This window comes from Heterodontus francisci, chromosome 5 (genome assembly GCF_036365525.1).
Source record: "Heterodontus francisci isolate sHetFra1 chromosome 5, sHetFra1.hap1, whole genome shotgun sequence".
NCBI lineage: Eukaryota > Metazoa > Chordata > Chondrichthyes > Heterodontiformes > Heterodontidae > Heterodontus > Heterodontus francisci.
The window spans coordinates 163,675,581-163,689,028 of NC_090375.1; the positions used below are offsets into that span (position 1 = coordinate 163,675,581).

General features: G+C 45.7%; 1 protein-coding gene across 1 annotated transcript in view; it reads right to left on the reverse strand.

The window, feature by feature from the left end:
* rims2a (regulating synaptic membrane exocytosis 2a) overlaps window positions 1-13,448 on the reverse strand; it is a 749,410-nt gene that overhangs the window by 497,174 nt on the left and 238,788 nt on the right. The window contains exon 12 of the mRNA XM_068032308.1: window positions 1,349-1,502. Within this exon, the coding sequence (XP_067888409.1) occupies window positions 1,349-1,502 (154 nt within the window). The remainder of the gene's footprint in view (window positions 1-1,348; window positions 1,503-13,448) is intronic.

Sequence of the window (13,448 nt, forward strand, 5' to 3'; positions counted from 1 at the left end):
GCAATCTGTTTGACCAATACAGCAGTATTAACATACAAATAAAGCCAGCTAGCTAATCGAAAGCTGTAGAACTGTTACTACTGGCTAAACTTGCATACATACTATCTACTAATAATTATAATAACCACTACAGCATGTTTTATGTAGGAATGGGGAAAAGGGTCTTGGGTTGTTGAGAGCCCACAGCTGAACCTCTTGTGACAAAGGCAATATTAGTTTAAGAGTAAACACAAGGAGTGATGATGCTGAATGCTGACTTCAATCAAATGGAGTTTGTTTTCATCCCCCTCCATTGGGTTTTGTTACAATTATATTTATAGATTCCACTAATGAAATCATAATATTGGTTTTCACAACTTTGCTGACCTAATGCTTTTAGATACTAGTCTTGAACTGGATGAAATCTTGTTTTTTTACCTTTATTACATCCCTGCTGAGTATTTGTTGAAACATAATCAAACATGCTGTAATGTTCATTATAAGCATATTAACTGAAACCAAAACGTAATTCTTGTTTTGTAAACAACTGGCAAATGGATCACAAAGTGTGATGCTTAATGCTATTCAACAATGTGGAAAAAGAGCCATGACTTTTCTTCAAATTTTCCAATTTTTGCACAAGTTAGGAAGGAAATGATTGGGTAAATTCCCTGCAGTATAGAGAAGCAAGCATCACTGACAGTGTTTGCATACTTTTATGCCAACACGTGGTGATGAATGTGCCACACCTGAGAAAGAGAGGATGAGGGTAAGGTTGGTAACGGACTCCTAGGCTATCACCAATTCTGTCCTGAATCAGCCATTTGGAGCTGCACAAGAGAATCCTGGAGTTAACTTTCCTAACTTTTCTTCATCTTTGTGATGAATCTCTTGGCTTCAACAGCAATTTTGCAGAGATTGAGAAGTCAGTGGAGCAAAATTGTCCATCATTCTGTAGGACCATGCATCAATGCTTGAAAAGCATTTCTTCCTTATGCCATCTTAATTTAATTCCTTGTATGCCTTAATCAAGGGACAATGGCTCCTTATCTGGCAGTGCCATGCATGTTTATTTCTCACTAATACAATAGTGGTAGGAACAATGCAGCAGAAAAAGAAAATCTTAATTAAGATATAATATTCAGGCATTGGCCCATATTTCTATGCCACTGAATAACCTATAACCAACCTTTTAGTGCCATGTTTTTAAATATCAATTAGACATAAGAATTTGTTTTTGATCCCCATTTGTCAACGGATTCCATTTTGATATCATTCATTAATGAGTTCAGATTGCATTCAAACTGTATTAATTCTACTTGTTCTTCAGGAAAACAAAAAATAAAAAACCTAATATCTCTGAACATACTTTGTAACCTCCTTGTTGGGCTTTCACCATGTGGGTGTCTGCGTGGCATATATGGTGAAGGTTGAGGAAGTGGCATTGATGAAACGTCATGGGTCTGGAGTTTGTACCAGTGCGGTTCATCATCCAGGAGAGCAGTTTCCAATTCTATGAGAATCTGAAATCAGGAAAACAAGGAACTCATAGTACTGGATGTCAGCAATATAACACAAAGAAATCCAAGAGTAGTCAACACAGCATTCAAAATGCTTAAAAATTAGAGTTTTGAGAAAAAAGTGCATCACATGCTGACATAATCATATCTAATGCAGGTTGTGATGAAAAAATTCACAATGACACCAACCTCAGTCAAATCAATATTCATATATTTTCAACTTATTTTACATTACTTACCTGATATTGAATAGAATACAAGAGAAGAGCTGTGGGACGTGATTGTGATCATACCCCACCTGCATTTTTATTGCACACATATGGGATGTAAATTGCATCCTATGGATCTTCATAATATACCTTTTATTTATATAAAGTGTACAGTATAGTTATTCCCTAGCAATCTCCTAAAAATGCAATACTGTGGGTATATTTTACTCTGTTTGTTAACCATGTCATCTTGCACTCAAGTAGACAACGTGTCTCTATTGGTAGCACTCTTAGTTCTACATCAGAAGATTGTGGGTTCTGGATAAATTTAACAAATTGGCTTGAAGTTTGGATATAGAAGGAACACATTAGATTTTCAGTAGGCATCATTAAGTGTCCAACAAGTGGCTTGTTACATTTCTTCTTATACCATGCACTTGAACTGTAACAGCTTGGATAAAAAGTTGATGAACAAAAAGATATGGTTCTTAATGAATACTTTGTGTCAATTTTCACAAAAAGAGGGATGATACAGACATTGCAATCAGCGAAAAGCAGTGTGAAATGTTAAATGAAATAAAAATAGTGAGAGAGGAAGTAGTAAGGGGTTTAACCTCTTTGAAAATGGATAAATCCCAAGGCCCAGATGAAATGTAACCGAGGCTCTTAAAGGAACAAAGAGAAGAAATAGCGGAGGCTCTGACCATCATTTTCCAATTCTCTCTGGCTACAGGTGTGGTGCCAGAGGGCTCGAGGACAGCGAATATTGTACCATTGCTTTAAAAGGGAGAAAGGGATAGACCAAGTAATTACAGGCCAGTCAGCCTAACCTCGGTGGTGGAAAGATTATTGGAAAAATTCTGATGGACAAGATAAATCTTATTTTAGAAAGGCACAGATTAGTCACAGCCAGTTCGCACAGATTTTTTAAGGGAAGGTCGTGTCTTACTGACATGATTGAATTTTTTGAGGAGGTAACAAGGACAGTTGATGCAGATTGTGCATTTGATGCAATCTACGTGGATTTGAGCAAGGCTTTTGATAAGGTCCCACATGGCAGACTGGTCATGAAAATAAAAGCCCATGGGATCCAATGCAAAGTGTCAAGTTGGATCCAAAACTGGCTCAGAGGCATGGAGCAAACGGTAAAGGTTGATGGTGTGTTTGTGACTGGAAGGTTGTTTCCAGTGGATTGCTGCAGGGCTCAGTACTAGCTCCCTTTTTGTGGCACAATGATTTGGACTTGAATGTAGTGGGTATGATTAAGAAGTTTTCAGATGATACAAAAATTGGCTGTGTGGTTGATATTGAAGAAGAAAGCTAAAAACTGCAGGAAGATAGCAATGGACTAGTCAGGTGGGCAGAACAGTGGCAAATGGATTTCAATCTGGAGAAGTGTGAGGTGATGCATTTGGGGAAGGCTAACAAGACAAGGGAATACACAATAGGTCACTGTGAGGTGTAGAGGAACAAAGGCACTTTGGACTGCTTGTCCACAGATCTCAGAAGGTGGCTGGACAGGTAGATAAGATGGTCAAGAAGGCATACAGGATACTTGCCTTTATTAGGTGAGACACAGAATATAAGGGCTGGGAGGTTATGCTGGGACTGTATAATACACTAGTTAGGCCACAGCTGGAGTACTGTGTGTAGTTCTGATCACTGCACTGTCATAAAGATGTGATTGCAATAGTTTAGTTTAGAGATACAGCACTGAAACAGGCCCTTCGGCCCACCGAGTCTGTGCCGACCATCAACCACCCGTTTACACTAATCCTACACTAATCCCATATTCCTATCACATCCCCACCTATCCCTATATATTTCCCTACCACCTACCTATACTAGGGGCAATTTCTAATGGCCAATTTACCTATCAACCTGCAAGTCTTTGGCATGTGGGAGGAAACCGGAGCACCCGGAGGAAACCCACGCAGACACAGGGAGAAGTTGCAAACTCCACACAGGCAGTACCCAGAATTGAACCCGGGTCGCTGGAGCTGTGAGGCTGCGGTGCTAACCACTGCGCCTGAGAGGGTACAGGGGAGATTTAAAAGAATGTTGCCTGGATTGGAGAAATTTAATTATGAGGAAAGATTGAATAGACTGAAGGGTGTTTTCGTTGTAACAGAGAAGGCTGAGGGGACACCTAATTAAAGTGTAGAAAATTATGAGGAGTCTAGATAGAATGAATAGGAGGCCCCTATTCCCCTTGGTTGAGAGGTCCATAACCAGGGATCATAGATTTAGGGCAAGAGGTAGGGGTTTAGAGGGTATTCAAGCGCAATTTCTTCACCCAGAGGATGGTGGAGATCTGGAACTCACTACGTGAAAGGGTGGTTAAGGGTGAAGCCCTCATAATATTTTAAAAGTACTTGGATATTCATTTGAAGTGCCATAACCTACAAGGCTACAGGCCAAGAGCTGAAAATTTGGAATAGGCTGGATGGCTATTTGGCAGCTGGTGCAGACATGATGGGCCAAATGGCCTCCTTCTGTGCTGTAATTTTCTATGATTCTATGAAGAACTGAAGAGTGATGTATGTGGCTTGGATTAATAAAGCATTAGAAATTGTGCACCCCAGAGGTTATTGTTAGGTTCACATTCTTTTCCTCACTATCTGCATATGCAGATGGTCTGGACTTGGGTATAAGAAGGATAATGTCAGAATTAACATAGACACAACTCACCAAACCTCCTCCAAAAGCACCTTCCAAACCCGTGACCTCTACCACCTAGAAGGACAAAGGCAGCAGAGGCATGGGAACACTGCCACATGCAAGTTCCCCTCCAAGCCACACACCATCCTGACTTGGAAATATATCACTGTTTCTTCATTGTCGCTGGGTCAAAAACCCTTCCTAACAGCTCTGTGGGTGTACCTACACCACATGGACTGCAGCAGCTCAAGAAGTTGGTTCACCACCACCTTCTCAAGGGCAATTAGGGATGGGCAATAAATGCTGGCCTGGCCAGCGACACTCATATCCGATAAACGAAAAAAAAAACACCTTCGGCCTATCCTGATAAGTGAGCCCAAAGACTGGGTGACATTTTAGATACCCTCTTTCTTATCTTCTCCTGTGCCTCAATATTTCCTATTGTGCAGGAACCACTACTGGACTTAATGTCCAACTGGCACATTATGCTTGCAGTATGCATTCTCTTTATGGGATTAATTTCAGTAATTCAATAACTCAAGAAGATTAGTTCAATAGCACCTCCCTCCACTGCAACCATTACTGCTAAAAAGGAGAAGAGAAGCAATACTGTGGGAACGCAATCAGCTCCAAATTCTTCTGCAAGTCATGTACCATCCTGATGTGTATTTATATCACCAGACCTACATTGTCACTGGTCAAAAGTGTGAAATTCCCTACCTAACTGCTTTGTGGGAGAAAGATCACCACAGTGACTGCAACAGTTCAAGGACAAGTGCCATGACCACCTTCTTGAGGCAATTAGAAATGGGCTATAAATCTAATCTTGTCAGCATTGCCAGCATCCCAAGAGATATTTTAAAAAGTATAATCTTCATAAAAAATATTGCCTCGCAACACTAACAAAAACTTTATTTGCCTTCCCAATGGCCTGTCACACCTCATGTGGACTTTCAATGGTTAACCTATGACTTTCAATGGTTAACCTATGACTCCCAGGTCCCTCTCCTGTTCTGTAACCTTTAGTGGATACCAATGTATTGTATACATGTGCCTGGAGGTTCCCAGACTCAAATACATAACACTGTCCTTAGCTACAATGACAGCCATCCCCCTAAATATTCTACAGCAGCCTACTGAGTTAGCCTAAATTTCCAAAACCTGTGCATATTTGTATATCATTTGAAAAATTGTGAATGATTCCATTATTTATCTCATCCAAATCATGATTTTGGCCCTACCATAGAGCCCTGGAGGACTCCACAGATGACTTGGCTCCATGCAGATTTACTCCCATTCATAACAACCTTTGCTTACAAGCTTACAACCAGTTACCCATCTAGCATAATATCTGACTACCGAATGACGAAATCTTCTCCAATGTCCCAGTCTATGCAGCACTTCATTCCAGGAATTTTGGAAATCAAGAAATACAACATCGTATGCTATTCACAAATGGAGTCGCTTCCTCAAAAAAACTCAGATGGTGAGGCATCCCCTCCAATTTCTGAATCTAAGTTGAGATTTCCTAATAGCTGCCAAATTTTCTTGGTGATCCTATATCATCTTGCTTCTAAGACCTTTCAGTATCTTCCACGACAATGGCATATATAGAATCAAAGCTGCTGGAAGTGAGTTACAATCATATCAATTAAACAGGTGCAACATCTTAAGCTGCTGGTGCCATAGTAATGATGAAATAATAGCAAATGCCATTATGATTGCCACTAAAATCCCAGGGCATTATGGTGTTAGTAAACAGCAAAGCCATAATATTCTGGGATATTGAATTCCATGGAATTAAAGGGGTATGACAGCGTGGATATGAAAATTGCTAAGAGACATAAAGCAGAGTTGTGGTGAACAGTTGTTTTTCAGACTGGAGGGAAGTATCGGGCTGAATTTTGCGCTGACAGTGGACCCCACCTTGGCCATTTGGAGCCCCCTCCAGTGCGATTGTACAGCACCAGGCCAATTAACAGAGCCCAGTGCCTGGATCCCCTCCAGGAGCGGTGGCCACTGCCGGTTCTGCAGAGGGCTTGGACCCAGTCGCAGCGCTGGAGGCCCAGTCCAGCAGGCCCTGGCGAGGAGGGTAGGAGGATGTGCGTTGATTACAGGGAGGTGGCTTCTTTGTTGGTGGGAGCCCTTTTGTGGGCCACAGATTGCCCATGGAGGAGGGCACCCCCACCAAGCCAGCAGGGAGGTTGCCTTTTACTGGGCAACTTCTCCGCATGGCAGAGGCCCCCTTGGCTTAATGCCAGTGGCAGAGGGAAGAGGCCCTTCAGTGGCTGGTTATTGGCTTCTTAAGGGCCTCAAATGTCCTTGGGTGAGAATGCCATCTTTGACCTATCCCTCTCCCACCAAAGTAGCATTGCGACGGGAAGGCAGCGGCAGACCCTCTGCCCCACGCCTCTCATCGCGATTCTATGGCCCATCCCCACCTTCTGGCCCATCTCCGAGGGGCCATAAAATTAATTCTATACCGTGGTGTTTTGCATGGGCAGTATTTGGACCACTGCTCCTTTTGATATATATTGATGACCTGAACTTGGGTATAAAGGGCATAATTTCAAAGGTCTGGTCTTTTGTTTCATTTTATTATCAGCAACAGGATCCCCACTGAATGGTCGTGCCGCCTCTGTCTCCAAATCAAGCTTACCCTGTATACATCAGGCTAGGACCAAGAATGCAGCTGCAGTTAATTCCGGGCCAGTGTTTGAACCCGGAGATTAAGTCATTCTTAAATTCTCTCTGCAAGATCTACAACTTATTACACTACCTCAATAAACTAAATGTTATGCTAATAATAAAACAGCATTGATTTAAGACCATGTGAGTGTGTTGCATTAAAATCACTATGATTCATGGGAATGTGCAGTAGGGAGGTACAAATTACGTATCAAGAGCTGGATTTTCGCAGCAGGGGCAGAAAATGAAAGTCAGGTCCATTTCCAGCTCGCAAACCTGGCCCCTGGAGAGAAACAGAAATGAGCCCCGTGTTTCACTGGGGAAACCCCTTAATTGATATGGAGGCAGATTTGGCAGCCAATTAACAGCTATGGGGTGGGAACAGAGGTGGGCCAACGGCTGCCGTTTGAGTACTGATACTGGAGAATGAGATGTCTAGAACATTTGACTTGCACAATGTCCCAGCAGAGCCAGAGGTCTGGAACCCAGGGCAGGGCAGCCCCTTGGTTTTTCTGACGTGGACCTGAAGATGATGTTGGAGGCTGTGAAGGAGAGGAGGGAGGTCCTCTTCCCGGAGGGTGAGGGTGGCAGGAAGAGGCCACCCTGACAGACCAGGCAGGCATGGATGGATATTGCTGCCACTGTCAGTGCGGTGAGAAAAACCTGGATCCAGCGCAGGAAAAAGTTCAATGACCTGATATGCTCTGGCAAGGTGAGTGTTATCCCAACCCTTAGGACAGGCTTCTGGATATTTACCCTCCAGCAGACACACCAGCTGAGGAGCCTCAGCATGCATGCTGCTCCTGAACCTGAGACAGGTGTGTGTTCAGGCCACTTACTGATGCCTCAGAATGGCTCTGAGCCATGGTGCTGTTGAGGATCTGCCAGCACTAAAATGTGAACCCTCCAATGAATTGGAGTAATTTCCATTGGCCATTGAGCACAGCAGTGCTTTATTACACTCTCTTTTATCCTTGCAGGAGAAAAAAAAGCACAAAATGCCCGAGAGAGGGCCCAAACAAGTGGAAGGGTACTCTAATTTCAGAGCGTCACACCAATGGAGGATAGAGCAGTGGAAATAGCCAGTATTGTCCTGGCAAAATAGGCACTCATGGTAGCATGAGGATTGCAAAGGGCAATGTGCTCAGTAATGGGACTCCACCCTGTCATACAGCATGCTGAACATTGAGTTGCAATGGGAAGCTTCAGCACTGCAGAGGCTTCTGCTTTCCAAGACTATCTCTCAGCATTTCTTCTTGTGTCTCCCACAGGTGCAGATGTCCACCCAAAGAGGCCTTCTCCCTCTCATCACCAAGGCAGGATGCAAAGATCTGAAGAAGCACCATCACATCGTAAAAGTGCACCTGCCACTAGCGCAGATACACTCATATCGGTGGGGTCTCGTGCACATTTAGATAGGGCGGCAGTGGGTGATGATCACGGCACAAGTGTGCAGGAGGAGGTGACAAAGGCAGAGGCAGCTGTGGTCAGTCCCCCTCGGAGCAGGGAGGAAAGACGCAGCCCTGCTCAGTTGGGCACAGATGCAGGTTCTCAGGAGTCACAGGAAACGCTCTACCCAGATCAGCAGCAGGAGATGTGTTCCCACATGTCAGAGTTCCATGAGGCAGTTCAGGGTCATGGGCAGAGAATGGAGGAGTCCATCCAGCTCATGTGCGCCACCATGGCTCAGGACTATGAGTGCATGAGCTCCTCCATGGAGAGAGTAATCAGCCTCAGGGAGAGCCATATGTAGCAACACACGGAATGCATGCAGAATCTACGCATTAACATGCACAGGATACATGCCACGTCATGTCGCATGGAACAGTCATGGCACTGATGGCACAGAGATGTTTGGAGTGGATGCCAGTTGTGCCCCAGCTGGGGGTCCCCTCCATCCATCCAGAATGCCTGGCAAGTGCTGAGGATGTCATTGAGGATGATGAGGGTGACATCCCTTGTGGAGCACCTTCATCATCCTCAGCCTCCTTGGCCCCTCTGACAGTGGGGGCATCTGTGCAGCAGGGCCCAAGTGATGGAGGCCGGTCCTGCAATGATACAGGTGCAGCAGCCTCTGGAGACACATCCACAGGCACCTTCACGACGAGGACGATCGCTGCATGCATCTCAGCCACAAGCCGTAACAAGTGAGCAGGCTGCGTCCACCTGCTGAGAGGCCACAAGGAAAGCACCACATAGAAGTGCCTGAGCATGGAGGTCACCATGTCCGGAAGAGCACTGTGTAGGTAACTGAGTTGTCTTCTTGCTGTTACTGAGCACTCTTTTCCTTTCTGAGTACTGTGTAAATAATGACACTTGAAGCCACACGTGTGAGACTCCTTGTACTGATAGCGGGACAAGAAAAGAGGTATGAAGTGGTGAAGGAGATCTAGGGTTCCTCAATGATGATGGCAAAACCTCTGGGCAGATGTGCGCCCTTCATCGGCAGTAAGAGCTTCCATGTTTTGGGTAGAAGTGTTAGCAAAGACACCTCAGAGTGAGTTCCATACAATGCCCTTCATCCTGGGTCAGAGGGGCTCAGTTGAAGCATTCCTGAATAAGATGATTCCTGATATTCATGGCATCTGAAAAGACCTTCGAGCATCGCTCCAGGCCCGGCCACCTCCCTGTGCAGCCAAAGCAGCTCGCTGTTCTGCATCCACCCACCTTTGCCTCTTCCACTTCCTGTTCCTTTTCTTCCACCAATGAGCTGTCTCCTTCCAAGGCCTCACCGCCCTCAAGGTCCACACGTCACTGGAGGGTCATGTTATGGATAGCACAGAAGACCAACACAATGAGCAAGACCCTTGCAGGAGGGTATTAGAGGGAGCCACCTGACTGGTCCAGGCACCAGAATCACATCTTCAGAAGCCTGATTGCCTGCTCAATGGTGGTCCTGGTGAGCAATGGCTGCGGTTGTTTTGCCTCTGTACCTCTGTCCGGGGCTCTCGTAACTGGTGAGTAGCCATCTCTTCAAGGGATATCCCTTGTCCCCAAGAATACATCCAAGGAATTTAGGGGCTGCAATATAGAGCTGCACCAGCCTGAATTGGCGTAAGATCAAGGTGTCATGGCTGGAAAGGGAGCGCACACATCCAGGAAGCTCTTGTTTCACACAGCAGCTCAACATTGAAGCAGTGGAAGCCCTTCCTGTTGAAGAATCTCACTGGCCAATCACTTGGTGCCTGGATAGCCACATGGGTGCAATCAATGATGTCCTGCACCTGGGGGAGTCCAGCGACAGCAGCGAAACCCACTGCCCTCTGCGCTTGTGAGGCTGCATCTGTTGTAAACTGAATGTATTGTGCAGCTCTAGCAAATAGAGCATCGGTGACCTGCGAGATGCAGTGGTGCGCTGCCTTTTGCAAGATGCCATCAATGTCTACAACTGATCCTTGGAAAGAGACAAGAAGTGAAGAAGCTCAAAGCCACAGTGACTTTGACGGCTACTGGCAGAGCATGGCGACCAGTGCTGTGAGGTGTGTGATTAGATTAGATTAGATTAGATTAGAGATACAGCACTGAAACAGGCCCTTCGGCCCACCGAGTCTGTGCCGAACATCAACCACCCATTTTATACTAATCCTACACTAATCCCATATTCCCAACAAACATCCCCACCTGTCCCTATATTTCCCGACCACCTACCTATACTAGTGACAATTTATAATGGCCAATTTACCTATCAACCTGCAAGTCTTTTGGCTTGTGGGAGGAAACCGGAGCACCCGGAGAAAACCCACGCGGACACAGGGAGAACTTGCAAACTCCACACAGGCAGTACCCGGAATCGAACCCGGGTCCCTGGAGCTGTGAGGCTGCGGTGCTAACCACTGCGCCACTGTGCCGCCCTTTAGCGCGATCTTTAGTGTGATCTTTAGCGCGAGGGTACATCTGCCTGGTGAGTCGCAGTCTCCTGTGACACTGGTCATTTCCAGGTAGCTCCATCTTCGTCGGTAGGTCTTATGCTGAAGGTATGGCCTCCATGTCCTTCCTGCCCTTCAACCCTCTCCCCTGCCCTCTTGATGCCCAGGGCTGTACCCTTCCCCCGGAGGGTGTTGCTCCTCATTGTCACTGGGCCCAGAATCTAAGAGTTGTGCCCCATTGCCAGTGTTGCCTTCCTTGCAGTCAGGTGGCTGCTCAATTGTTCTTGGCTGCCTTGCCCTCTGCTCTTATGCCCCCATGATGCTAGGAGGATGACCCCCTGCACTATCTGAGCACTTGCTGCCCACTCTCCCTATCACCTGCATTGTGCCAAGGGCACCAGCTTTCAATGGCCGAGTCCCCTTCTGCATCATTCATCCTTTTATACGGTCCAAGTAATTCCTTGGAGCAGCCTTGACTAGCACCCCACTGTGTACCCACCTCGCTTTGCCTGGTCTACTCCAGACAACAGGCTGGGTTTTAAAGAGCCTGGTGCCACTCTTGGCAAGGGGCAAAAAAAATGGCGACCAGCAGATGCGGGTCGCACGCCGCAGAGCCAGCGCGATCTCCCACACAGCGGCTCATTTAAATAGCCGGGGTCGGCTGCCCTTCCTAATCACGTGGAGGGGGCAGGCTGTCCAACACCGGCAATGGTCTCAGCTGCTCATGTGCAGGTGCTGGCACCTTTTTTAAAGGGCAGCCAGCACTGCCAGCAAATTTGAACTTTTACAGATACACTCCTCCCCAAAATGTATCAAATAAAATCCTAATACCGCTTTCCCACCACCCACCCCACAATAAAAATTACATTAAGTATTTGCCCTTTCCCCCACAAAACACTTACCTTTGAAATCTGACCTTCCCCCTGCCAGATTGTATAAAGTTTAAAGTTCACCTGTTCCCATCATCCCCTACATTCATTCCATTTATTTGACCCCGTCCCCCCACTCCAGCACTCCAGGGGGGTGGGAAGGGGGAGTTTTAAACCACTTCACGAAGAATGGGAGGGGGTCAAGGTGGGGTACTAAATTGGCAGATGTGTGAAACCCAACCCCAAACTGTGGAGGACATACCTACTTCCGTTTTAACTATGGTGGGTTTGAGAGCATCCAAGTAACCCGGTCTGGAGAGACGAGTCCATCAGTATAATATATTAATACTCTATAAAGTCCATTCCAGAGATTTAGGCAGCCATTCAAATTTAACAGCAGGCGGCCACGTTTCTCAGGTCTTGGGAGAATTGGAAGCTAAAGGGAGGCAGGAGCAGCCAGATCCAGCAGGTAAGTGTTTTTTTATAGCACTGCTTGTGGGCCAGGAGGAGCAGGTCTGCTTCACTATGGTCCTTCAAGCAAATTTTCTGTGCAATTGGTTGTCCTCACCCCATCATTCAACTTCAAAATCCCGAGCCTGCGATCTCTCCTCACTCCTGATTTCCCACCCCACTCCCCCCCATCAACCCACAATGTTTCCCAGTTGCTGAGGACCGTGCCCAATGGTCTATGCCTACTACCACTGGCTTTCTCGGCTGGCAGCTGGCCAGCCTAAATTCAGCTGATCTTTCCCATTCCCGACATTTCCGGTTCTCCACCCCTGCCCCACAAACAAGCTCCCCTGTTCTTTTAGACGATATGTTAATCTGAGGCCCTATCAAGTGGCCTTCTCAAGTGCATATAAAAGATCCTATCGCACTATATCGAATATGAGCAGGGAAGTTCTTATCAGTTTTCTGGCCAATATTTGTCCCATAACCAACATCACTAAAAAAAAAATGATCATTGCTGTCAATGGAATCTTGCTACTACATTTGTACATCATAACAGTGACCATATTTCAAAAGTACTTGGCTTTGAGATGCACTGAAGAAATGAAAGGCACAATATAAATACAAGTGTTTATTTGGTTTCTAAATAGTGATCCAGTCCTGTCCTTAAAACTTTGTCCTTTAGTCCCTGACAACTTGCAGCAATTTTCAGTGATTAAAAAAAACTCTCTCCAATCCATATGGCCACCATTCCCCATCTGTCATTTGACGAAAAAGCCAGAGGCATTCTTCCCCAAACCACCCAAAGAAAATGCTACAATATCTGCTGAACCCCCATTCTCCAGAGAAATAAATACTTGCCAAAAGAAAACAGATCCACCAGAACTTCTAACCACCAAGCACCTTCCCCAACACACACACACAAACACACAAAAGCTAACAGTATTTTCTGACAAAGGCACCACAAAAAACCAGAATAACTCCTGTGGAAAAAAAAACAACTGCCAAAGAAACACTCTCAGGTTCCTTTGCACACCAGCTGTCACTCCAAAGATTCTTGATTATCTGTTTCTCTTCTTACTGCAGATTAGCCGTGATCCAACTGAATGGTGGAGCAGGCACAAGGGGCTGAATCAATCATAGAAATCACAGAATTACAGAAATGTACAGCATGGAAGGAGGCCATTTGGCCCATCATGTCCACAC